A 26,866-nucleotide genomic window follows, 5' to 3' on the forward strand; every position below is an offset into this window, starting at 1 on the left:
GTATGTCATTCCCTGTTGCATAATCGTAAGAATCAATGTCAAAAATAATCGTAATTCTGTATCGTAAGAAAAACTGTAATTGAAGAAAATAAAAATGAAAACAATACTTTTGTGTTATTATTATTTAAATTATCAAAAATCTATAGTTATTGTAAAAAAAACAATAATTTGTTTTATTATTAGTTTTTCTGAATTCATGCGTGAAAAATTAATCAATTAATCGCTAAATATTAGTGTTTATTTGACGTTTGTTAATTAAAAAAATCAAACATATTTAATCTATGTAACAAATTCATAACTTGAAACTTTATAGTATAATTTTCGCGGGTGTATGCAAAACTTTTGAGTTTGAATAAACAAATGCTTACATCACTAATAATTACAACCAGAAAGACTTAAACAATTCGTAACGTAATGGCTATTGTATAAACAAAACAAGTCTTGGCTCATAATACTCGTACTAACGAAATTAAAAAAAACCAAGTGCAAAAATGAATACAAATAAAAAAAACAGCGATTGGATATTGTGCCCGTCCAAAAGTAATCCAGGAAAATATTATTATTTTAATGTTCGGACCGGGGAGGCTGTTTGGAGTGTGACCGAAACTGAGGTATGTTGATTTTATTTTAAGTACGATGTCTTAGAACGGTCATTAATGAGAGAAGCACTTGTTCATTTTAATATGAATTCTTAAAATTTAATTGAAATATAATGTTACAATTGCGTAGGACATATAGTGTAGTGATGTGCACGAAAATACATAAACACTTTCATAAGCTGTGCTGATCTGATTAGTACTGACCACTACAATCTATTAGGACTGGAAAAAGTTTGAGAGATATTTAGAGGCGTATAAACACTAGAGACCCCAGTTTTCGGAATGCTATTGAAAGTTTTTTCAAAGTATCAAACTTATTTCTATAAGCCAATGCTATTTTTTTGGTTTGAATCAGGGATAAACCCAGGACAATACCATGTGTATCCTAAGCTAATAATAGTGTATCCTGATAATTTATTGATTGTAATTAAATATATATAAAGGAACACATAAATAATTGGTGGTAGGGCTTTGTGCAAGCCCACCTGGGTAGGTACCACCCCCTCATCAGATATTCTACCACTACACAATAGTATGCAGTATTGTTGTGTTCCGGTTTGAAGAGTTATTGAGCAAGTGTAACTACAGGCACAAGGGACATAGCGTCTTAGTTCCTAAGGTTGGTGGCGCATTGATGATGTAAGGAATAGTTAATATTTCTTACAGCGTCATTGTCTATGGGTGATGCTGACCGCTTACCATCAGGTGGCCCATATGCTCGTCCGCCAAGATATTAAATAAAAAAAAATTAATAATAAAATTATATGATTGGTAAAATATAAAAATTTTAAAAAATATATTGGCATGATATTAAACAACGTTGATATAATATGATTAAATTTGAGAGTATGTTTACATATATTATACATGTTTATATTCTTGAGAATGTTTAATATGGATGATATATAGTATCCAAATTCTAAATTCAAACATAGCTTTTTAATTAATTAAATAAATTCTATTCAATAGTATAATATGAACATGAAACATAAACATGAATTTGCACTGATACAATTTAGTAATGAAGAATATGATATTATATAAATATAATTTATATATATCACTCAGGAATAATGTAGCCGTCTATCCGAGAATAAAAAATCAGAATTGTTTTATTACTTCTAGAGGTTTTACAGACAAATTTTAATTATTTTAGAATATTTTGACTTATATTGCTACTGCGTAGGTACCATCTGCAGACCAGGTATTCTGCTGCCAACCAGCAAAACTTGGAAGTAAGGGGTGGTTAATATTTCTAACAGCACCAATGTCTATGGGTGTTGGTGAACACTTACCCTCAGGTCTATTTGCCATTCAGCCTTACATACAAAAAAATTACACTGTCATGGAATTTGTACCTACTTTAGTTAAGAGATCACCTTTTATATTTTATTAAATTTGTAATAATGATATAAACAAGTAGGTGTAGGACTTTTGGCTGCATGTATAAATTGCATATAATATGAGTATTTATAATATTGTTCTATTTTTATAATATATTGATTTATTTGAGGCTAAAACTTATCTGTGGTCCATCCTAAAAGGTGGTCACTAAAAATCAGCAATGAAGTTTGGGTACATTGTATGCTTCTCAGTTTTAACATAAGCTGATTGATCTTAGTTTTTGAGTTTTAGGGTACACTGCTGTACAGATATCTTATTATACAAAATAGGATTACCTTTTTTTATATATATTTTTCTATAGTGCTGTGTCACAAGTAAATGTAAAGTATTATGAAATTTTATATATTGTTTTTAGACTAAAGATACAAACAATTCAAAAGATATAAATAAGAATTATGATCCTCTAAAACCAGTAAGTCCACCGGAAGGTAATCAAACAGTATCAAATATCTATTTTCCTAGAAACTGTCTTGTGAATGAAGCGCAGCAAATACACTCGTTTGGACAAGCAACATTCCCCAAATACATATCAAACGTACCTAATATAATTTGGACACCAATACAGCTGCCAATGTGTTTGGCCAATATAACAGAAATTAGGAAACAAACATTGGATCAAATCACACAAACATCTGAACCGGATCGAGATATGTTTGTACAAACATGTGCAATACCTTTGACCCAACGCTTTTCTCTATTCGATAACATTAAAACTGATTTGACTCTTAATTCTAATACAAATAAAGACTACAATTGTGCGAACGATATGAGATCTCGTTGCTCGACTCCAAAGAAAAATTGGTGGAATACAGAAAGGAATTCGAATACTGGTATATGCAAATCGGATTCACAAATCAAAAGGAAACTCGATGACTTTAAATTCTTGTTAAAAGAACCGCAATTGAAACGCATAAGAACATTATCTAGTAATCATTTAAAACATCGGTTTCCAAATAGTCTTAATACACAATTAGATTCCATGGAAAATTCGAACTTCGATGCACAACAGAAGGTCGAAAATTCGACAAATCCAGAAATGGACGGTGCTGTCAAAGAGCTGGACCAAGGCGATTTGAGAATTTTGTTGCAAATGAAAAGGCAAAGATCAGTTGATGTTGGTATGATGTATAATGTAAATAAAAGGCAAGGTAAACTTAATTTTAATATTTATTAAGTAACAGCCTGGAAATAACTTAGTGGTATGCTTTATCTATTTTTAAGGTTCGAAGTTTAAACTTGAACTGTATTTAAGTTTAAATTTCGAACAGTTGAAGCAGCGTTGTTGCGCGTAGTAGATTATTCTTGCAGTTTCCAATACATGTAGCAGATTATTCTTGCAATTGTCAAACACATGCAGGTTTCCTCACGATATGGTTTAGTCCGAGAGAAATAAGTTTTTTTTTTAAATTGGAATTTGGTTGTGAATCATCAAATCAAATGTAAAACGGTTTCAAATCTACTTGAGACTTGCCGTGGGTGCCTAGATGATTATGACCGACCCTTGTGGTTGCTTCCTGTTTAATTCAGTCATAAAAACCTAGTTGCTTTTGATTTATTTTTTTGGAAGTGTTCTGCGTTTTTAATGCTTCAAATTTCTAAGTAGGAATCTTTCTACTTTATAAAGAGGAGTCCAAATTGGTCACGTAATGCCGATGATACATACAGCCTTATACACTGTAAGAGATAACTCTGTGTACCATCAAAGCCTCCATACATTTCTACAACAGGATCCACAAAATAAAATGTTATCCACTGCGCCTGGTGGTAAGGTTACCAGTTTAAGCTGGAATGCAGCCATTAGTATTACGGATAGGCGGTGGATTAATTTTTATATTTTTTAATCAGAATATATTTACAGATTCGCCGAAGAAACAAGTAACATTTAATCTTGATAACAGTAACGACGATGATTCTGTAAATGATACTAATGAGGTAAGTTTGACGATATATATTCATAATATTCATTTCAAGAAAGATTTCTTTCAATGTGTGTGTGTGTGTATTGTTGTTAACGATTTTACAACAACAACAGCCTGTAAATTCCCACTGCTGGGCTAAAGGCCTCCTCTCCCTTTGAGGAGAAGGTTTGGAACATGTTACACCACGCGGTTCCAATGCAGGTTGGTGGAATACACATGTGGCAGAATTTCTATGAAATTTCACATGCAGGTTCCTCACGATGTTTTCCTTCACCGCTGAGCACGAGATGAATTATAAAGACAAATTAAGCACATGAATCAGCGGTGCTTGCCTGGGTTTGAACCCATAATCATCAGTAATGCACGCGTTCTAACCACTGGGCCATCACGACTCTACGATTTTAACTGAACCCATATTTACTGGCGGTTGTTAAATTAAAAGTCAAAGTTAAAATGTATGCGATTATAGGTTGTCGAAAGTTTACCGCTTTGGAAATAAGCACATCAAGCCGCTGTTGTTTGTGTTGGTTTAATGGCCAGTTATTTCAAAGTCATCAACCAATTCATTTTCTATTCATGGGATTGGGACGCAAATAAAAATGAGGTTGTCTATCAACAATTTCAAAATTAGGCAAAAAATTAGCCAAATTTGATATAATTCGCTTAATTGCAAACCAATTCGTGAAAGAATGACAAACAGACAGACAGAAAGTTACTTTCCCATTTATTATTATTATAAATGGGAAAGTAACTTATAATATAGATTAGTATAAACGCTTCGCACGGTTGCAATACTAAGTATACTACAGAATTTGTTTATTTACGACATCACATTAGTAACTAAAATTATCAGCGTTTCTTTACTATATTGTCCATGTATTATATACAAAAACCTTCCTCTCAAATCACTATCTGTAAAATTTCAAAGATCTTAGCATACATAGGGACAGACAGCGGTAAGCGACTTTGTTTTTTACTATGTAATGATAAACAAAATATGAAAAGCCTCGCCTAAACTATAAGTAATGTTTCAGGAGAAAAGAACATTAATACCGATTAAATCTTTAAAAGATTTGATCATAGACGATGGAGTATGGTTTGTAGCCGTTGACGAAGATGTTCTGATAAATGATTTCAACTTCATACACGATTATATTAATGAGGGTGAGTTCATTTGATGCATTATTTACAACAACAGCCTGTAAATTTCCCACTGCTAGTCTAAGGACTATCCTTTTGAGGAGAAAGTTTGGAACATATTCCACAACGCTGTTCCAATGCGGGTTGGTGAAATACACATGTGGCAGAATTTCTATGAAATTAGACACGTGTAGGTTTCCTTCACTGACGAGCTCGAGATGAATTTTAAACACAAATTAACCACGTGAATAGTCAGTGGTGCTTGCCTGGGTTTGAACCATCGGTTAAGAGTCACGTTCTAACCACTGGGTGACGACTTGGCTATCTCGGATGCCTTATTTATTTAAGGGAAAGGACTATAGTTGTAACACAAAATGAGATACAAACAAATGCTCCTATTGTTGAAAATGATTTCGTACTAACCGATTTTGGTTACAGCGACTAATATTAAGTAAGATTGACTATACAGGGCATATGGTGTACATTGTGTGTGTAAATCATCATCATCAAACTCATCATTATCATCATGCTCATCATCATCGTCTTCATCATCATCATCACGCTCATCATCATCGTCTTCATCATCATCATCACGCTCATCATGCTCATCATCATCGGCTTTATCATCATCATCTTCTTCATCATCACGCTCATCATGCTCATTACCATCGGCTTTATCATCATCGTCATCATCACGCTCATCATGCTTATCATCACCGTCGTCATCATCACCATCATACTTATCATCATCGTCTTCATCATCATATTCATAATCATCACTAACAATCATCACAACCATATCATCACCTTTCATAGATATTGGCGATTTAAGTAATATAAAACATCTCTTTCTTATCTTCCTAAAGCGCTAACAACCTTTTAAAATTAAGGTATCAAGTTCGTAATAAATTGATATAAATAAATAAGCAACACCATAGAATTACGAATAAAATTAGACACATTTAAAAAGACATTACATGTCATTAATTTACTTAAATATTATATGTCACCATGTCAAATACAATTAAAGTCGCAGGCACACTAGTGGCGTATTATTTTCCAAAATTTCCATTACAGATGATCACTGCAAGTTATTGGTACCAGATTCTATGGTGAAATACATAGAGTCGTTAGGTAGGGGCGAGCATGGTGGTCGTGACCGTGTGATCGCTGCGCGGCAGGTCTATCGGCAGCTGGTGACTTCGAGACATGGTAACTCAGAGCTTTAAATAATTGAGGAGGGCAACCCCAAAAATAAGAACTTGTGGCATTCTTGACTGCTTATTTGACTATTTGACTGGTTTTTAAAATCCATTCTATATTATTTAGTAGAAGTTAAGGAACCCCGTAAAATTTGTGTTTTTTATTTCTAGTACATATTTGCCGAAATATAAAAAATATCATCTTAAAAATTCCATGTTTAAATAGCGCGCGAAAACGCTATTTGGACAATATGGCGCTGCAATGGGGTCGGTGACGTCACTTTGCTGTATTTTAATCTGTGGTACACATAGTAGAAAAGTAAGGTTTACAAGAAAGTGACTTCATCATAAGCCCGGCCAATCGGGAGCGTTTTGTGTCACGTGACAAACGTTTGAAAAAATGCATTTTTATTTATGAATTTTTGAATAAATAAATTATTATTTTCAACTTTCGTTAGTAAATAACCATTTTTAAACTCATAATATACACTGATTACAATAATTCACAGTTTATTTTTCGCATTGTCAAATAGCCTATTGGGTATTTATTTAGATACTTGGACTATTTTAGTCGAGACGGTTAAAATAAGTTCTAATCATTGGTTTGATATGATTAGAAAGATGACATCTCTTCATCTTCATCTTCTTTCTAAACATATAAAATCTCTGGAACGGATGAATCCATTTTGACGCAACTTTCACTGGCTGATAGCTGATGTAATAAGTAGTAACGTAGGCTAAAATAACTTTTCTGTTAAACGCTAATTGGCATGGAGTGGCGGGCACAGCTAGATTTGAAGTAAACGACTTATATTAGGTACACCTGGATACTTTTATTTTTGAACTGAGTATAAAATAATTTACTTGGTGGTAGGGCTTTGTGCTAGCCCGTCTGGGTAGGTACCACCCACTCATCAGTATTCTACCGCCAAACAACAGTACGCAGTATTGTTGTGTTCCGACAAGGGTGAGTGAGCCAGTGTAACTACAGGCACAAGGGACATAGCATCTTATTTCCCAAGGTTGAAGGGACATTGACGATGTAAGGAATAGTTAATATTTCTTACAGCGTCCACTTACCATCAGGTGGCCCATATGCTCGTCCGCCATCCTATAATATAAAAATATAATATAATAACATAAAAAAAAGTAAAGTAACAGCCCGTAAATATCCCACTGTTGGGCTAATGCCTCCTCTCCAATTAAGGACAGGGCTTGGAACATATTCCACCACGCTGTTCCAGTGCTATTGCTGATGTGATAAGGAGTAACTTTGGCTATATTTATTTTAGATTTATATTTTTTGTATAAAATCTTAATAAAGTTTATTTTATAACTATTTTCGTGTTATAGTACTAATAGTTGAGGCAGAGGGCGCGTCGCTTGTAGATGATATAGTGAAATGCTGTATGCAAGTTTTGGACGAAGATAAACATATTGTAAGTAGTGAAGTATGGATCTAAGGCTTTATTTGCGCGTAATTTATATAAAACAAACTTCCAACCCCTGTTTTACCCCCTTAGGGGTAGTATCGTAAAATTCTAGAATATCTACACCCTATAAGGAACCTATGTGCCAAATTTCAAGTTTCACTAAAGCACCTACTGCTTTAGTTCTGAGATTTTGTGATGAATCTTTGAGCTGTATTGTGTTGTTTGTATTTTTTATTTTATTTACATAGTCATATGACAATCTTTCAAAAGATTATTAAGCATATTTCCACAAAAATCACATTTGTATTTAAAATTTAGAAAGCATAATAAAAACCGAAATTTATTTATTTATTCATAACATTTCAACAGCTACTCTTCCAATTCCACAAATAGTATAATATATGTTTAATTAATCTTACAGGTACTCATTACAGAAAATGTCGATTTGGAAAACGTAGCAAAAGAATATGGAATCGATGTTTATTCTTTAAATGATATCAAAAATGATATAACTGATACTAATACAAGAAAACCCGGAAATAGTACCAAAGATAATCTTTTTCTACAAAATATAAATGATTTTGATCCTTTTGTCTTAAGCAAGAGTGTCAATAATGATAATATACCCAAAACTAATCAATTTAACTATAATAATAATATAAGTATCAATTTTGGTGACGAGACAGACAGACAAGTAATATACAATGATAAAAATATATTTGATACGATAAATAAAGAAAATAATTCGTCAGATGTGTGCAATCGTATCGAAAAATTGAAAATTAATGATGAAAAATTAACTGACATCAGAAGAGTTATTAATAATTCTATATTTATAGATAATTCGGAACGAACAAGTTCCAAAACAACGAAAAGACAAACAGACATACAAATAGTATGCGAAAATGACGACGATCGAATCGGTCTGATAAATAATATACATGATAATGAACAGAAAACCAAAACTCAAATAGAAAGTCATCAAAGTAAACAGAATTACTTGTCCAAATTAATCGTTAATCAAAATGACAAACCTACAGTTGTAAATCAAAATTCAATGACCACAGACAATAAAGTAAATATAACTGTGTCCATTGACAATCTAGATGAACAAAGGTTGATCGTTGATGATGAAAATATCAAATATAATATCGTTGTCAGATTGGATGAATGGATTTGTTGTTACGTTCAGATTATGGAGGAATTTGTTCTGAATGTTTTGCAGGTTTGTATATTGTATTCCAAGTAAGGGGGGGGGGGGGTGGTAGGTAGGTACCACCAATCAGAGAACAGCAAACAGCAATGCTTTGTATTGTTGTGTTTGGAGACGTTGATCATGATGAGTACGATGATTATATTGGTTAGGTTAGTTTATAAACGTTGTTTGATTGCGGGTTCAAACCCAGGGAAGCACCGCTATTTCATGTGCTTAATTTATGTTTATAATTCATCTCGTACTCAGCGGTGAAGGAAAAACATTGTGAGGAAACCTGCATGTGGCAAATTTCAAAGAAATTCTGCCACATGTGTATTCCACCAAATCGCATTGGAACAGCGTGGTGGAATATGTTCCAAACCTTCTCCTAAAAGGGAGAGGAGGCCTTTAGCCCAGCAGTGGGAATTTACAGGCTGTTGTTGTTGAAACTCAACTCAAACTCAAACTCAAATAACTTTATTCAATATAGAAGCATTACACTTTCTTATTGATGGTCAATTGAAACACTACCACCGGTTCGGAAAAGAAAATACCCTGACCTGAGAAGAACCGGCGAAAGAAACTCAGCGGGTTTTTTTTTTTTTAGTTGTCTCATATATTATTTAAACAATTTAATATGAGATGAAATAGCCAGGAGGCGATCGTTTCATTCCCAAGGTGTGCTATCGATCATAAACTCATTAATTGTATAGTAACCTTTTGCACACAAGCGTTCCTTAATAATTTTCTTAAATTTGGCAACAGAGGCATTTTGAACGCTTTCTGGGATCCTGTTGTAAAACCGTATACATTGCCCCACAAAGGAGTTACTGACTCTATGTAGTCGAGTAACAGGAGTAACAAGTTTGTGTTTGTTCCTTGTACCAATGCTATGAGTATCACATTTTCTCATGAAATCATTAATATTTTTTCGTACATACATAATATATATTGCAGAATATATATTGAGAAGCAACAGTCAATATCTTGATTTCTCTAAATTTATTCCTTAACGATTCTTTAGCTCCTAGGTTATAGATTGCGCGAATAGCCCTCTTCTGTAGCACAAATATAGTATGGATAGCGGCTGCGTTGCCCCACAGCATAATACCGTATGACATTATACTGTGAAAGTAACTGAAATATACTAAGCGAGCCGTATCAACATCGGTACATAATCTAATCTTTTTGACCGCGAATGCCGCAGAACTCAGTCTACTCGCCAATCCGTTAATATGGGGGCCCCATTGCAACTTGGCATCAACAGTAAGGCCAAGAAACTCAGCAGAATCAATTGGATCCATAGATTCCCCGTTAATGAGTACATCGGCTTTTACATTATGTACATTTGGTGTACTAAATTTCACAATTTTTGTTTTATTATTATTAAGCCTAAGATTGTTTACGCTAAACCAATGTACTATATCAGCTATAGCATTGTTTACGTTGTCGTACTGTACCTGTTTTCTATTAATTTTAAAAACTAAGGAGGTATCATCAGCAAACAATACTATATCATGTTTGTTCCCAACAAGAAAGGGCAAGTCATTTATATATGTGAGAAACAGAAAAGGTCCAAGAATTGATCCCTGAGGGACCCCCATACCAACTGAGACCCCAGGAGACCTATTTCCTTTAACGTCAACCCTCTGAATTCTATTGTTAAGATAAGAAGTCAGAAGGTCAAGCTGGTTGTTGCAAAGGTACCACCAATCAGAGAACGGCAAACAGCAATGCTTTGTAAACGTTGTGCAAGTAACACGAATTAGAATTAGTATTTTCAAGCCATCTTCAATATATTTTGTCGTCTAAGCTAAACTCCTGTTATTCGAATTAATGGTCACTCGTAATCAAATCAAATCAATATATACTTTATTTAAGTAGACTTTTACAAGCCCTTTTGAAACGTCATTTAACAACTTTTTTTATATATATAGTTAAGCTACCACCGGTTCGGAAAGTAGCTTCTACCGTAAGTATTATTATTAATACCAGCTCAATAATTCGGCTTTGAAATTGACTGTTGTCGCCGAATAATTCCAGAGGTATCTCTAAAAAGAAATAAAACTTCACTAGTAATTTTAACTTAGTTCTTTTTTTAAGTAGTAATGTAGAAAGGTCTGTAAGTTTTGAAGGCTGACTGAGCCCGTGACGTCTTAAGTCCAAAGGTTGGTTTCTTTGGCAATATAAGGCTGTAAATATCTTTTATATCGCCAATAACAATCAAAATATACTTTATTCAAGTAGGCTTTTACAAGTACTTTTGAATAGTCATTTTACAATTAAGTGAAGCTACCACCGGCTCGGAAAGTAGATTCTATCGAGAAGAACCGGCAAGAAATTCAATAGTTACTCTTTTTCAACATTAAATAAATACAGTCTATATATAAAATACAGTCTATAATATTAGTTAAATACAATTATATAAGTATGTAATATATCCTGTCTGGAAGCCAACAGGTATTAACTCCAAGCTTTTGTAAGTGGTTATGACTTACCAGAAAATTGACCATTTGTCAGAATATACAAGATTATGAGTGTAGCTAAACACGGTTTAGTACCTTCTCAACTTCCAACTTGAGACTTATAGCGCACAAAGAATCTGTAAAGTAACAGCCTGTAAATTTCCCAGTGCTGGGTTAAGGCCTCCTCTTCCACTAAGGAGAGAGTTTGGAACATATTACACCACGCTGCTGTGGAATGCACATGTCGCAGAATTTTGATGAAATTAGACACATGCAGGTTTGCTCACGATGTTTTCCTTCACCGCCGAGCACGAGATGAATTATAAAAACAAATTAAGCACATATATATAGTGGTGCTTGCCTGGGTTTGAACCCGAAATCATCAGTTAATGCACGAGTTCTAACCACTGGGCCATCTCAGCTCAAACAAAGAATCTGACACAATTTCAACAAGTCCAAAAGACTAACGACCATTATTGGGCAAACAGACGGTTATGATACTATGTTTTTGTTTTTAAATCGTCATAATATATATTTTCTTTACAGAGACATTTTAGCGGAGTATGTGATACGCCATATTTTCTAAATGAAGGATTGGAGTTCTTAAAGGATATATATGTTGGCAATGAAACGGTTAAGACAATCATTGATAAGTTGTTATCGCTTAACCGACTTTTTACGACGAAAGGTAAGACTAAGTTTATGTGAAATAGTGTTGTATTATACTTGGTGGTAGGGCATTGTGCAAGCCCCTCTGTAACAGTACTCAGTATTGTTGTGTTACGGCTTGAAGGGTGAGTGAGCCAGTGTAACTACAGGCACAAGGGACGTAACATCTTAGTTCCCAAGGTTGGTGGCACATTGACGATGTAAGGAATAGTTAATATTTCTTACAGCGTCATTGTCTATGGGTGATGATGACCACTAACCATCAGGTGGCCTATATGCTCGTCCGCCAACTAATACCATAAAAAAAATTATAATTAAAGATAAATTAGTCATGAACTATTTTTTTATAGAATAAATTGGCGGACGAGCATATGGGCCACCTGGTGGTAATTGGTCAACACCGCCCGTAGACAACGCCGTAAGAAACATTAATCATTCCTTACATCGCCAATACGCCACCAACCCTGGGAACTAATATGTTGCCTGTAGTTGCACTGGCTCACTCACCCATCAAACCGTAACACAACAATACTGAGTACTGTTGTTTGGCGGTAGAATAACTGATGAGTGGGTGGTACCTACCCAGACGGGCTTTCACAAAGCCCTACCACCAAGTAAATAATAAATTAATTTTCAAAAATAACAAAATTCCAATGGAGTTCCTCAGGGTGCAATACTAAGACCAAAATTATTCATATGATCTATATCTTGATAGTGATGTATACAAATGATTTATATTATCTGTTTTCAGATATAAATAAACTGTACATAGAACCAAATGATTACATGAAGATGCTGGAGTGTGGATTCTTATTGGTTGGAGCTTTTAAGGTAGGTGTTATATAAATATATTATTGAGTTCAAATTTAGACTTGTTTTTTTTTTTATTTGAAATTAATTTTCGATATGATACATGCACATACATGGTTAAATCATGATGAATAAGTATTTTTATGTGTATTTTAATGTGAGTTATGTATTTAGGTAATTCGACGTACATTCTTTAGGAGGTTCGCTTCGCTTTTAAATTTGTACAGATAATTATTGTTTAAATATTGAAAAATATTCAATGTTTAATCTTTCTTATAAAACATAAGAGATGAATAGATTTAATTTGATATTTCAAAATCAATTTTTGAAGTTGCATTATTGACAGATTTTGAAAAAAGTTAAAAACGTGATAACTAAAAAATGGTTCACTTTTGGGTTATGCATATGGGGGTTAATATTATAGCAAATAGTCACCCCTATCACCTCCTAACGGATATCCGTCGAGTTACCAATAACCCTGTATATATAAAATAACAAGTCCTGTCTGTTTGATTCATCATGGCCGAGCGTAAACTGCTAAAGATAGGGCCTTGAAATTTGGTAAATAGGATCAATTTATTGAGTAGACAGCCACTAAGAAAGGAATTTCGGAAATTCTTCCCCTAAGGGAGTGAATTAAGGGTAAACGGGAAAGTAAATAATTATAAAAATAATTTATATGGGCATTTAAAAATGCCCATATATCTTAAATATGAGAAATGAGATGTTAGCTTTGCCTGATAACATCAGGTGGAGCATACGTTTAGACATGTCAATGAGATGTCCCTAAAAATTAATTTTCTAGAAAGTTCTCTCAGAAGATTTCTCTGAAACAGAAGATTTGTTAGTAAAATTGTTGGAGAGTATAGAAAACTCAACGCTGATCGAAGATATTGAACAAATTGAAACGCCCTTACGAAGAAGCGATGAAGACATAAGTTTGTTTAGACGTAATTGTGAGTGATTTTTGATTAATTTAAAGGAAATTAAACCTTATTTTATAAGCTATAAGGTTCAATTACAATGGATCGAAAGCCGAGATGGCCCAGGGGTTAGAACGCGTGCATCTTAACCGATTATTGTTGGTTGAAACCCAGGCAAGCACCGCTGAATATTCATGTGCTTAATCGTTGAAGGAAAACATAGTGAGGAAACCTGCATGTGTTTAATTTGATAGAGATTCTGTCACCTGCATTGGAACAGCTTGGTGGAATATGTTCCGAACTTTTTTCTGAAAGGAGAGGAGGACTTAGCCCAGCAGTGGGAAATTAAAGGCTGTTCATGTAATATAATCAAATTGTAATCATTTATTGATTAGGAATATTGTATTGATAATTACAGCCCACTGCTGCGCTAAGCCTCCTCGTTTCAAGGATATTGTGCTACGTTTGGAGTTTATTCCACCCTACTCAAACAAAGATATGTGATAACAAAAAATATTAATTGATTATGGGCAATATTTTAATGATTGATTTTTAACGACAATACATTGTTCGTGTATCATGTTTGAAGGTACATGCTTTCCTATGTGTTTTTCTAAACCCGTGGTCGAGTTAGTGTGTCCACCGGTTTTCATGGCTACTCCGAGGTAGCGCTTTGTGCAAGCCCGTCTGGGTAGGTACCACCCACTCATCAGTTATTCCACCGCCAAATAGCAGTACTCAGTACTGTTGTGATCCGGTCTGAAGGGTGAGTGAGCCAGTGTAACTACAGGCACAAGGGACATAACATCTTAGTTCCCGAAGTTGGTGGCGCATTGGCGATGTAAACGAATATTTCTTACAGCGTCATTGTCTATGGGCGATGGTGACCACTTACCATCAGGTGGCCCATATGCTTGTCCACCAACCTAAACCATAAAAAAGAGGTCCCGGGTTTGTTCGGCCGAGTCGAAAAAGTTCATTAGTTTTCTATGTTGTCTTGGGTCTGTGTGTTTGTGGTATCATTACTTCTGATTTTCCATAACACAAGTGCTTTAACTACTTACATTGGGATCTGAGTTATGTATGTGATTTTGTCCAATGTTTAAAAATAAATATATACTTAAATTGCAACCATATATGTCTGTATCAATGTCAAAGATACATGGAACGCAATGGAACAGTTTGGTGGAATAAATTCTTTACTTTTACCAAAATGAGGGGGAGTGGGGTAACGTCTTTGATTGGAATTTGAGAGCAGTTAAAATAACGCTATTTTATTTCCAGTCGTCAAGAAGCGTAGTGACATTGTACGTTATCTGAAAAACCATTTCGTTGAATGGAAAAACTACGACGAAGTCGATCAAGATATGATACAGGTAAGAGTTTTACTGAATGATATATAAAGTGTATTGGAAGTTAGGATGTACTGAGGAGTAATTAGTAACTGTACTGAAAAAGCGATTTATCAAAAATATTCTTTAGTCAAGTAAGCTCAGAAAAGCTTCATGAATGGAAAGTGATTACCACCGGCCCTGGACATCTCCAACACCAAGAACTTGCGGCCTTTAAGGAAGGAGTACGCTCCTTTCTTGTCGTATCGGAAAAGCCGCCGTCGAAAACTGGTTCTACAAAGTGCTTGTGCGAGGCAACAAATGGTTGTGCGAGTGAAACTTGTAAATATGTAAAGTTATCGCCGGTTTGAAATGTAGATTCTATGAGAACAACCGGAAACAAACTCAGTAGCTACTCTTTTCCACCATTATAATTAGGGAATCTGTAATTAAAATTATCTATAATCAATTTGGTGAAATGTAATGCATGTGTGCTGTTTATAGTTTTGTCTTATCACAGAATATGTAATATAACATTTTTCAGGATGAAAACTTAAATCCGAATATGAAAATATTCCGTACGTCCGGTAGAAATCTGAACACATTCAAAATTGATAATCAGAAACGGATATCATTCGAAAACCCATTAAAAATTAATAGTTCCCATGATAATACCATTGATAATGTTAAAAATCAAATCGACGTAGAACCAGAATTAAACATACCATTAATCCATGGGAATACCTTCGGTAATGGCAATGATAAAGATGGCCCGAAAGTGATAAGAAATGTAAAAATAATAGATAAGTTTGAGAAGAAAGTCAATAAAGCAACCCATTTAGATCTAGATGCGCTAGATTATTCAGAAATTGTTGATACACTATCATCGATCAATGACACTAAACATAACAAAACAAATGACAACAGAAATAGTTTTCCTCTTTATAATTTTAATGATGATATAATGAAAGATTTTAATGATAGCCTGTCATTAATTAATGATGTTGCGAATGATGCAAGAAATGATTCGACGATAGACAGTGGGTTTGATGAAGTACACGCTTGTACGTTGATAAGAAGTTTCTTGAACGAGCTAAGTACATCGTTTAAGCTGATCTATAGTTTTCTGTGAGTATTTTATATCTTATTGGTCTGATAAAACAACAGCCTGTAAATTTCCCACTGCTGGGCTAAAGCGTCTTCCTTTGAGGTTTGGAACATATTCAACCGCGCTGTTCCAATGCGGGTTAGGGCAGAATAAGGTAATACACATTTTGCAGAATTTCTATGAAATTTGACACATGTATTTTACCTCACGATGTTTTCCTTCACCGCCGAGATCGAATTAAATTATAAACACAAATTAAGCATATATATATATATATATATATATATATATATATATATATATATATATATATATATATATATATATATATATATATATATATATATATATATATATATATGTATATATGTATATATATAGTGGTGTTTGTTTTGCCTTGCCTTCTAACCACTGGGCCATCACGGCTCTTTAAGAAAATATGGGCAAGAAAATCAGTAGTTGGTCTAATAGCTGGTGATGAAAGAGAAATGTTACTAATGACTATAGTATAGGGCTCTAGGAAAAAGGTTCTTTTTTATTATGTTATAGGTTGTTGGACGAGCAGATTGGCCACCTGATGGTAAGTGGTCACCATCGCCCATAGACAGTGACGCTGTAAGAAATATTAACTATTCCTTACATCGTCAATGTGCCACCAACCTTGGGAACTAAGATGCTATGTCCCTTGTGCCTGTAGTTACACTGGCTCACTCACCGTTCAAACCGGAACACAACAATACTGAGTACTGTTATTTGGCGGTAGAATAACTGGTGAGTGGGTGGTACCGACCCCGACGGGCTTGCACAAAGCCCTACCAAGTAAATTTCTGGATTCTCTTTTCAAATTTCTCGGTGATATCCTGTATTATAAAAGTTTTAGAGGTGCCGTAGGTCAGAGAGATCGTAAAGCTGTTGGTTTTATTCTGTTACTGCCTCGGTTGTCATCAGTCAGGATGAAACCACCATTACAAAATTGAAATCATAACTTTACAGAGACAAATGCCTCAAGGAGTTCCAAGAAGACGAATTATCGGATGAAACGAAAAACCAGCTTCTGCATAAGGCGAACCAGACACACACACACATCGCTGACGTCATCGACAAGTTGAAGAGGTCAGTTTGTTTTATCAAAATAAACTTTATCCAAGTAGGCTTTCACAAGCACTTTTGAATCGTCATTTAACAATTAAGTGAAGTTACAGGTTCGGAAAGTATATACCGAGAAGAACCGCCAAGAAACTCAGTAGTTACTCTTTTTCAACATTTAAAAAATACAATGTCATGTTAGTTAAATACAATTATTTAAATTAATATATCCTGCTTATATATCTCTCGCGTTTTATGTTGGTTGTCATGTGTTAGGTAAAATATGCCTATGTCCTGCCTTGGAGTTCAAATTTGCTTCATAACAAATTTCATGTAATTCGGTTCAGCAGTTTGGTAGTGAAAGACAGACAGACAGACAGACAGAGTTACTTTCACATTTATAATATTAATATAGAATTAAAATGTTTAAGTATCTACTTTGTTTGAGTGTAGTCATTGACACTAAGGAATATTAACTCAATTTACCCCCTTGAGTCACTCACTCATTCACTCACTCACTCCACGTTAATGGCTACGGATGTGTTATGTGTTATATTGACAAGACCTCACCCTTTACCCGATCCGCGGTAAAGACTGCCATCACAATGGTTTTAGTGGGTAGCAATCACAAATAACCCGGATTTCCCCATTTGGGGAAAAAAAGGTTATGATACTCAGTATTACTTGGTGGTAGGGCTTTGTGCAAGCCCGTCTGGGTAGGTATCGCCCACTCATCAGTTATTCTACCGCCAAATAACAGTACTCAGTATTGTTGTGTTTCGGTTTGAAGGGTGAGTGAGCCAGTGTAACTACAGGTACAAGGGACATAGCATCTTAGGTTGGTGGCACATTGACGATGTAAGGAATAGTTATTATTTCTTACAGCGTCATTGTCTATGGGTGATGGCGACCACTTGCCATCAGGTGGCCCATATGCTCGTCCGCCAATCTATACCATAAAAAAAAACAATAGATAGAGATAAAAGAAAACTTAGAACATAATACAAGGTGTATTCGATGATTGTACAATAATGATGGAATATTTTCAGTATTATCGAGAGGGAATCGGCGGATAGTACGTTGAAAACGATGTTCATAAAGGCCGGAAATGACGTCACAGAGGACAAGAGAATGACCAGATACAGGTAATTTGTCTTTAGTTTGAAATAGAGATGAAGTCACCATTTCTTAAGATATTCTACCGCCAAGAGTTATACTTATCTGTCTGGCTGGTGAGTGAGCAAGTGTAACAGGTACAAGACACATATCTTAGTCACTTGGGCTTGTGGTCTATAGTCAATATAATGGTCACCACATACCGTCTTAATTATATTCCGAGTATGGGCAATTGTAACCTCCTCAAAATAAGGTCCATTTAGTACTAAGCCACATATTATCAATTTAAAAAACTATGGTATCATTATCATGTCTGACGCACGCGTTATAAATATTTCAGACAAACGGTCACCAAATGTCTGGAACAGGCACAAGTTCTAGAAAGTTCTCTGAAGATAATGCTGAATATAACAAGCAACGACTGCGATATATCTGTGAGCAGTAGAAACGATATCACTCATTTTAATATATTCGAATAGATATATAATATATATGTAATTTTAATAGATGATTAAAATCGTATTATAAGTTATAAGTGCTTAGAAATCATTTTCTTTATATTATAATTGGTTGATCCAAAATTTTAATGAGAGTTTAGATCTTACTCTCTAAATTGAGCTGACATGGCCCAGTGGTTAGAACGCGTGCATCTAAAGTAAAATTTTGGGTTCAAACTCAGGCAAGCACCACTATATATATGCTTAATGTGTGTTAACTATTCATCTCGTGCTCAGCGGTGAAGGAAAACATCGTGAGGTTTCATGTGTCTAATTTCATTGAAATTCTGCCACATGTGCATTCCACCAACCCACATTCGAGCAGCGTGGTGGAATATGTTCCATAACCCTTAATGGGAGGGTTGGGAGTTGGGTTACTGTTTTTCCAAATTTAGTCTTGAGAGACTTGCATGTCCAACTACGTAAATAATTTAAATAATCTTCTTTATTTGAAGTCGGCTAATAAGCCAGTGGAAGCATTAACTCGACACCCCCCCCCCCCCCCCTATTTGAGACAAAAATAAGGTAGAAATCTATAATCACCCTTATTCAGGCTTCTTATCCAAAAAAAATTGATTTTGAATTGGTTATCTTATAGATTGTTAGTTATTGCTATTTGTTAAATGTTTATTTTTTTATTATTAGAAGTGTTTTTTTTTGTTTCTTGAATTGTTATTACTGTTAATAAAGTGATTGTTATCTTCAATTTGATTGATTTTAATAAATATATTTAATGGACATCGTTGTTTTATTTACTTAAGAGGTAATCTTCAAATATACTAGTACTATGCAATACTTAGTGTTGATATGTTCAAAGATTAAGGGTGAGTGAGCCAGTGTAAAACAGAGCTGAGATGGCCCAGAGGTTAGAACGCGTGCATTTTAACCGATGATTGCGGTTTCACACATAGAGAAGCACTACTGATTGATTCATGTGCTTAATTTATACTTATAATTCATCTCGTGTTCGACGGTGAAGGAACCCTGCATGTGTCTTAATTTCATAGAATTGAAATACGCTGTTTCGTTGTGGGTTGGTGGAGTACACATTCTGCCATATGTATACTCCACCAACCCACAAACAAACAACAGCAAACAGCGTATATCAACCAAGAATATATATATAAATTTATATATATCTCTCTCTCTCTCTAAGGCACCTAATAAGTTTCTTTCGCAGTTTCTTTTGTGGTCAGGATATTTTCTTTTTCAAATAAGTATAATCCTTTATATCGAAGAAAGGAATTTGATTTGATTTGGTGCATTGGTGATGTAAAAATAAATAAAAAGTAAAGAAATTTCTTAATGACTTTATTCCATTTAAAATAGAGTAACTTACTAATAATATATAGGAACAATTCTTATTAATCATAAAACTAAATATTGCGTGTGCTTTTGACAGGAAGACGCCATATTTTGTGATAGCACATTAAAATTTGAGCGTAAAGATCAGTTAAAATATTGTATACAGTGTCTAAAACTGAACCAAAAAATATTCATAAAAATCTTTACAAAAAACATGGAATATTTGAAAAATCTTTTTTAATGTATATTCTGTTGCAAAAAACAGTATTCTAATAAAGCTGTTAATCCGGAAACAGGAGAAAGCTGAAACATGGCGTTTGCGGTAATCAGCGAAAAGTTTCTACAAGAGTACGCAAAACAAAGTAATTTAAATTTAATTCATAAAAACTCTCGAATATGGAATTAGATTAATATTTTAATTCATTTCATGCAAATACTTTATATGCACTCATAAATATCCATGAACAAAATAATTTCTGTTAAAATAGAACGCATCTATAGGAAGTTCCCGCCAATAAAAATGTCATGTTCAAATGAATAAACTTTTGAGATAATTTACATAAAAATTAAACCAGATGATAAAGCGCGTTTCAGATAAGGTTTTGATATATAATGTATTTATTTAAGTAGCTGTTATTTTGAATATTGTTGAATAAAAAATAATACCAAAATTTGTACGATGAATTTGGCACTAAGGTCACATAGGAAAACCCTTACTTCAAAATGACATCTGTCATTTAAATGTCAAACTTATATATAACCTACGAGTATAAATTTGATCTATTATATAGATAAAAAATACATCTAATTAACGTGAAACATAAACCCTGCTCGATATTTAATTTATAAAATCCCCTTAAAATACTTTAAACCCTTTACTTAACCTATATAATTCTTTGATGTGATACAAAATCAGTCTTAATTTAAAACTATCTTAATTAACTTATTATATAGTTATGTATGTTATATGTGTTAAATTATTTTTATATCTAGATAGAATGTTAAAGCTCGACAAAAATCAGCGCCATTAGTTGACCTCTATGTACACGTTTGTAAAGAGTCGAGAGCAGCTGTCCCTCACACAAAGGTAATAAAGTTAGCTCGATCTATCGTAGCGCGATACTTCTAGATACATAAATAATCTAAGATTAAATACATCTCTAATATATTGAATATTTTCGAAAATTTCACAACATAATATTTTCATTTACCACACATGTTAAAATCATTTAAAAATTTTGACGTTTAAAGTTTTTAAAGTTCAGCCTTGTCATGTTACCTAAGTATACAATAGCAAATAACGACATGTCTTGATTAAAAAAAAATAAATTTTATCCAGATAAATAAAATTTAAATATTTGTTAACATCTAAGGCTGTTTAACATATTGAAATTATAATACACCAAAAATAAACCGTCAAAATATTCTTTTTTTAATTTATTGTTACAAAATATGTTGAAGAATTATTTAAAGAATGCACGTCATATTTATACCCTGCTTATGACGGCAGACATATAATTTCTGTGGCGGAACCTTAACTTTTAGAAACTTTACTTAAAAACGTTTCTTTTTCATAAGTCAACATTTTATTATTTTCTAAATTATCTACAATTGATTTTTTATATTGAAATATTGATGTTAATGTCTCTCTTTTGACTCTACGTCGATAAATTTGTTTGACTATCAGGTAAGTCCCTAACAGTAATGTCATAATGAAAATGACAGTTGACAGCGGAGGTAGGATGACCAGCATAAAGTACACCATGTACAGGACGTATGAAGGAAGGCCTTCCTGATTCTGAAAATAAGTTTACATTTTAAAATTATTAATTTAAACATGTGTGTATTGGAAAATGTAATAAATATTTGAAGATTCATGATGATAAATATATATATTTTGCAACTTAAATTTCCGCCGTCTGTGCTTTTGGGTTTTATAATATATACAATTCACCTTATTGCCTTGTTTTAGTAAATAAACATAGTGATTCAAGAGGGAAGTTATGTGTATAATACATGCATATTATACTTGAGAAAAGCCAAGATCTTCAACTTCCTAGTCAAAAAAGCCTTTTCTGTATATGTTTAATATCCATTCTAAAAGTTGTATAAATATCCTTATTATAACATGTAAAGTCGAGAAGGGTATCATATAATATAAATAAGTAGTGTATTTGGAAATTAACATCGGTATTGTGCTAAACAAATACTATTTTTAATGTTATATCGAAGCTATCCGACTTCAAACCGGTGTAATACTGATACTAAATATACTACAGAATTTGATTATTTCCGACTTTACTTTAGACACTTCTAAAATTATCAGCGTTTGTCAACTATATTGTCCATGTATTATATACAAAAAACCTTCCTCTCGAATCACTCTATCTATTAAAAAAAAACACATCAAAATCCGTTGCTAATTTTAAAGATCTAAGCATACACAGAGACAGCGGTAAGCGACTTTGTTTTATACTATGTAAAGATATGGTTATAGAAAATTCAGAACAATGGCTAAGACGCATTGCTAAGAATAAAAATTGGTTGCCTGTAAAGTCGGTATACAGGCGAAAGTTTTACGTGACAACGACTTTGAGTGGTAAAATAATTCTAATTGTCTGTCTCTCTCGCTCTTAGGCGGGCTAACCATGCCCGAGTGGAAGGGACGCGTGCCTCTCACTCGCTCTCATCGTGAGCGCATAACGTGAGCGGAGCGTAACGCAGTTTCTTGAAGTGTCACCCGGCAAACCAATTTATAAGACGTTGTCACGTCAAAAACATAAAATAACTTACGTATTCAATCCATCCTATCGGCAAAACGATATTGGAGAATTTATCGAGCTCAGGCGAATAAAAGCTGGACAAATTGTGTATTCTTAAATTGCACTGCATTCTGGCAACGGCTCGAAAAGGGATGCCAGTTACCTAAAATAAAAAATAAAAAATGTATTTTTTTTAAAAGAGAATTGTATAACAGTAATAACATTGATATTTAATATTTTTTTTATTTTTCTTTAAAGTAAGTAAAGTAAAGTAACAGCCTGTACATTTCCCACTGCTGAGATAAGGCTCTTTCATTAAGGAGAGGGTTTGGAACATATTCCACCACGCTGTTTCAATGGTTGGCAGAATGCACATGTGGCAGAATTTCGATGAAATTAGACACATGCAGGTTTCCTCACGATGTTTCCCTTCACGGCCGAGCACAAGATGAATTACAAACACAAATTAAGCACATGTATATAGTGGTGCTTGCCTGGGTTTGAACCCGCAATCATCGGTTAAGATGCACGCGTTCTAACCACTGGGCCATCTCAGCTCTTATTAAATGACAATTATTATATTTTATAATGACAATTATTGTGATTAAATTTTGACATATGTTACATTGAAAACAGCTAATGTATATATTTGTATTATTCTATATATGTATTAAAGATTACCGGTTCAACATAAACATAGGAATTATGTTTTGTCGGATCCGGTTTCAATCCTGTGACATATCGGTCCTTAGGGGGTGATCCGGTGTAGAAGTGGGGGTAAGACGCCACCATTGGAAAATCTGGAATATAAATCACATTATGTTGTTTAGAAATCTATATCACGAATATTATTTTATTAATAATATTTAGGAATATCATAATCGTGAAAAGAAGTAAATTTGTTTATGTCTTTATTGAGAAACGATTTTACGAAACTCTACCCCTAAGTGGGTAAAATAGGAGGTCGGAGGTTTGTGTTGTATAAATTTCGCGTAGGTTCAGATAATAATGCCTTTCATAGTAAGGGGCCATTCAATTATCACGTAAGTCTATTTTCACTAGTTTTCCCCCTCCCTCCCCCTATGAAAAGAAAAAATAATAATACGCCCAGCCCCTTCTTTCTTTTTTTATAATATTTTTTTCGTAAGAATTTATTTTTCAAAGTAACAATTTTTTAAATGTTTATTTCTAATTTCAAAGGTTTTAAAGGAACGCATCCGAGCGAACCGCGGCAAACGAGCGGTTTATGTATTTGACGGCGCCCACCAAATGCAGCGATATCTATTTGATAAATGTTGAATTAAATCAATTAAATCAATATCATAATAATCAAAACTTTACAAGTTTTGATTATTGGACGAGGGTGAGTTAAGCTTGCTCTGGCGAAACGTGCAGCGCCGCTAGATGGCTAACATTGCTAAGGCAACGAATAACGGCCGGTAAAAGCAGTGTATGTCCCGCAAACGGACGCCGACGTCTATAATTGTAATCCCAGTTCATTATTTGATTTAACTAATCCGATCCTGACTAACGAATCCGAAAATAATTGTACGAACGCATGTAAAGCATTGCAACACTGTAATCTAACGATACCAACTTTTATTTCTGGAATCAATAACAACATTCCCACTCCCTTATAATGAGTTATACAAATCCTATATTAAGAGACGAAGATGATAATGGCGCTCCAGTGCCGATTATTTATATACGGTACATATACCAAAATAACATTTTTTACAATTTTTGTCGGTCTGCCTGTCTGTCTGTGTGTTTATTCCGGCTGATTTCTGGAACGGCTGGACCGATTGTAACGGGACTTTCACTGGCAGATAACTGATATAATAAGGAGTAAATTGGGCTACAATATTGTTTTTTTTTTTGTTAAATTCAAACGTACATGGTCGCGGGTACAGCTAGTTACATAATATAATACGTTATATATAGGTTTGCGATTGGTAGTCCAGTTTTGTGTGGCAGGGGTTGGTCGAAGGTTTTAGGTTCCAATGAAGGCTCGTGCAAATGGAGCTAATGTTAAGGGACGTAAGATAACTTTGCCAAATTGGGTGTTTTTCTCTTGCTGAAATGTATTACGAGATTCCCTCCTATGATGTGAGGGTGTATGTGGGGTTCTGATATAATAGGGAGTAACTTAGACTACAATATTTTTTTTGTCATATTCAAAGGCGTACAAGGTCGCGCAGCTAGTTACAAGATATTACCTGCAAAACATTTAGAAGCATCACTGATGCCATCAGGCAGGGGAACATCAGATGCGTAGCAGTCCGTCCCGTTGACCCGATCGAACACGTTCTCGGGTAGATTATACCGGTAGACCTTGACGCCGTCCATCATTGCTTCCTCTGTTATAAAAAAAAAACAATATGTCATTAATCCTTAAAGGTAAATGTCATTGCTCCACTTTCATGACTTTTTAATTAATGACTAGTTTTCGCTTGCGGTTTTACTCGCGTAATACAAACGATAGCCTTAGAGCCCTGTCTTTAGTGATCAAGTATTATTTATAGCGAAATCAATCTAATTCGGTAACAATTATTATCCAGAAACATATACAGGAGTAGTCGAGATTTTCCAGTGGTTATTGCGGGTTCAAACCCGTGCAAGCACCACTGAATTTTTATGTGCTTAATTTGTGTTTATATTTAATCTCAAGCTCGGCGGTGAAGAAAAAGATCGTAGGAAACCTGCATGTCTCTAATTTTAAAGAAATTCTGCCACACTTGAATCTATCAACCTATATTGGAGACTCCTCCAGACTGACCTACTCCTCAAAGAGAAAGGAGGCTTTAGTCCAGCGTTGGGAAATTTACAGGCTGTTACTATGTACACAGGATAACTTACTTTCATAATACAAAGGCATGAGCTTGCAAACAGTTTTCCTGAGGCAGACGAGGGCGTCATCTTTCGAAATATGCTGATGGTACAGCACGCCTTCCGTTGAACCGGAGAGTGTATCTGGACATTTCTGAAATTAAAAATGACTAAATTTTATTTAAGGCGTTTCTTAATAATAGTTAAACACATTAACATTCAATAAAATAGGTACGAGACATCGTTGGCTGCATTGTTTTCGTATTATATGGGTTAGGTATAAAAATATCCTTTTCCAAAATCAAATTCGCTTCAATAGTTTGTTCGTGAAAGCGCAAAAGACAGACATACAGAGTTAATTTCGCATTTATAATATTGTATATGAAAGATGATTAGATTCAGTAAAAAAAGGTCTGAATTTTTTCTACCATAATAGGAAAAAAAGGCTAATAAACAATATTTGGCGGCAAATTGACGTGATGTCATTGGTCGAGAGCTTGATTAGTCTATGATATTCACTATGGATTTACTTAAAAATGGCGCTTTGAACGTCGATGAAACTTTTATTGTAATTTCGGAAGTAAAATTAACGTGGATATAAGTTGTTAAGTGTTTTATTATAAATAAAGATGTATAAACGATGGAGATTGAAAGGTACGATCGAGATTGCAGGCACAATTTTATTTTAGAGGCATAATTACAAACGTCAAATAAAGTATTACGTCAGATTTTCCCGCGTAAAGTCAAAACGAAATGTCAAATGAATCTCGAAGGAGGTCCTGACACGTAATTCTAAAACGTCATAACTTACATTAGGATCGTATCCAGTGATGTGTGGGAGTCCTCTAACTTTATCTATCTTGAAGAAGTTCTGGTGTCCCCACTGTGGGCCGATCTTGACTGTCACTTCATCTGTAAAGTCTGCGTATATCTGTAACAGATAAAAAATAAAGTGTCATACCATACAAATTAAATATAGTAAAATAAGGTAAGTTTTTTTAATCGTGTTTACTTCGTAAGATTTTTTTGGCCTTACGAAGACACTCTTACCATTCGTTCTAAATTCATCATTG

At 34.1% G+C, this 26,866-nt stretch overlaps 3 protein-coding genes and 1 long non-coding RNA gene across 4 annotated transcripts in view; 3 read left to right on the top strand and 1 right to left on the bottom strand.

Moving 5' to 3' along the window:
- The first annotated feature begins 341 nt into the window (after positions 1-341).
- On the top strand, positions 342-3,327 carry LOC124541842. Its single transcript, XM_047119751.1, has 3 exons — positions 342-611; positions 2,359-3,121; positions 3,272-3,327. The coding sequence occupies exons 1-3, from the start codon at positions 492-494 to the stop codon at positions 3,325-3,327; spliced, it is 939 nt and encodes a 312-aa protein (XP_046975707.1). The 5' UTR covers positions 342-491.
- Positions 3,328-13,241: 9,914 nt separating this feature from the next.
- LOC124541844 lies at positions 13,242-16,222 on the top strand. The gene is made up of 4 exons (XM_047119752.1): positions 13,242-13,247; positions 13,642-13,792; positions 15,044-15,135; positions 15,635-16,222. The coding sequence occupies exons 1-4, from the start codon at positions 13,242-13,244 to the stop codon at positions 16,220-16,222; spliced, it is 837 nt and encodes a 278-aa protein (XP_046975708.1).
- Positions 16,223-17,197: 975 nt separating this feature from the next.
- Positions 17,198-18,931, top strand: LOC124542033. The gene is made up of 3 exons (XR_006967301.1): positions 17,198-17,311; positions 18,334-18,429; positions 18,741-18,931. It is a non-coding gene; the product is annotated as an uncharacterized LOC124542033 (long non-coding RNA).
- A 1,332-nt stretch (positions 18,932-20,263) lies between these two features.
- The window catches only part of LOC124542038 (scavenger receptor class B member 1-like), a 57,373-nt gene continuing 50,770 nt past the window's right edge, over positions 20,264-26,866 (bottom strand). Inside the window, exons 7-12 of the mRNA XM_047119993.1 lie at positions 26,605-26,724; positions 25,824-25,947; positions 25,184-25,324; positions 23,646-23,764; positions 22,996-23,127; positions 20,264-22,000 (exon numbers count right to left, since the gene is read on the bottom strand). Of these exons, the coding sequence (XP_046975949.1) occupies positions 21,737-22,000; positions 22,996-23,127; positions 23,646-23,764; positions 25,184-25,324; positions 25,824-25,947; positions 26,605-26,724 (900 nt within the window). The 3' untranslated portion in view covers positions 20,264-21,736. The remainder of the gene's footprint in view (positions 22,001-22,995; positions 23,128-23,645; positions 23,765-25,183; positions 25,325-25,823; positions 25,948-26,604; positions 26,725-26,866) is intronic.

This window comes from Vanessa cardui, chromosome 29, assembly GCF_905220365.1.
Source record: "Vanessa cardui chromosome 29, ilVanCard2.1, whole genome shotgun sequence".
Taxonomy (NCBI): domain Eukaryota; kingdom Metazoa; phylum Arthropoda; class Insecta; order Lepidoptera; family Nymphalidae; genus Vanessa; species Vanessa cardui.

Coding starts and splice junctions, on each gene's coding strand:
- LOC124541842 (XM_047119751.1), top strand. CDS start 492: ATGAATACAAATAAAAAAAACAGCGATTGGATATTGTGCCCGTCCAAA. Junction 612..2,358: donor GGAGTGTGACCGAAACTGAG/GTATGTTGATTT, acceptor TATTGTTTTTAG/ACTAAAGATACAAACAATTC. Junction 3,122..3,271: donor GCAAAGATCAGTTGATGTTG/GTATGATGTATA, acceptor AATTTCGAACAG/TTGAAGCAGCGTTGTTGCGC.
- LOC124541844 (XM_047119752.1), top strand. Junction 13,793..15,043: donor AAGTTTGTTTAGACGTAATT/GTGAGTGATTTT, acceptor TTTTATTTCCAG/TCGTCAAGAAGCGTAGTGAC. Junction 15,136..15,634: donor TCGATCAAGATATGATACAG/GTAAGAGTTTTA, acceptor AACATTTTTCAG/GATGAAAACTTAAATCCGAA.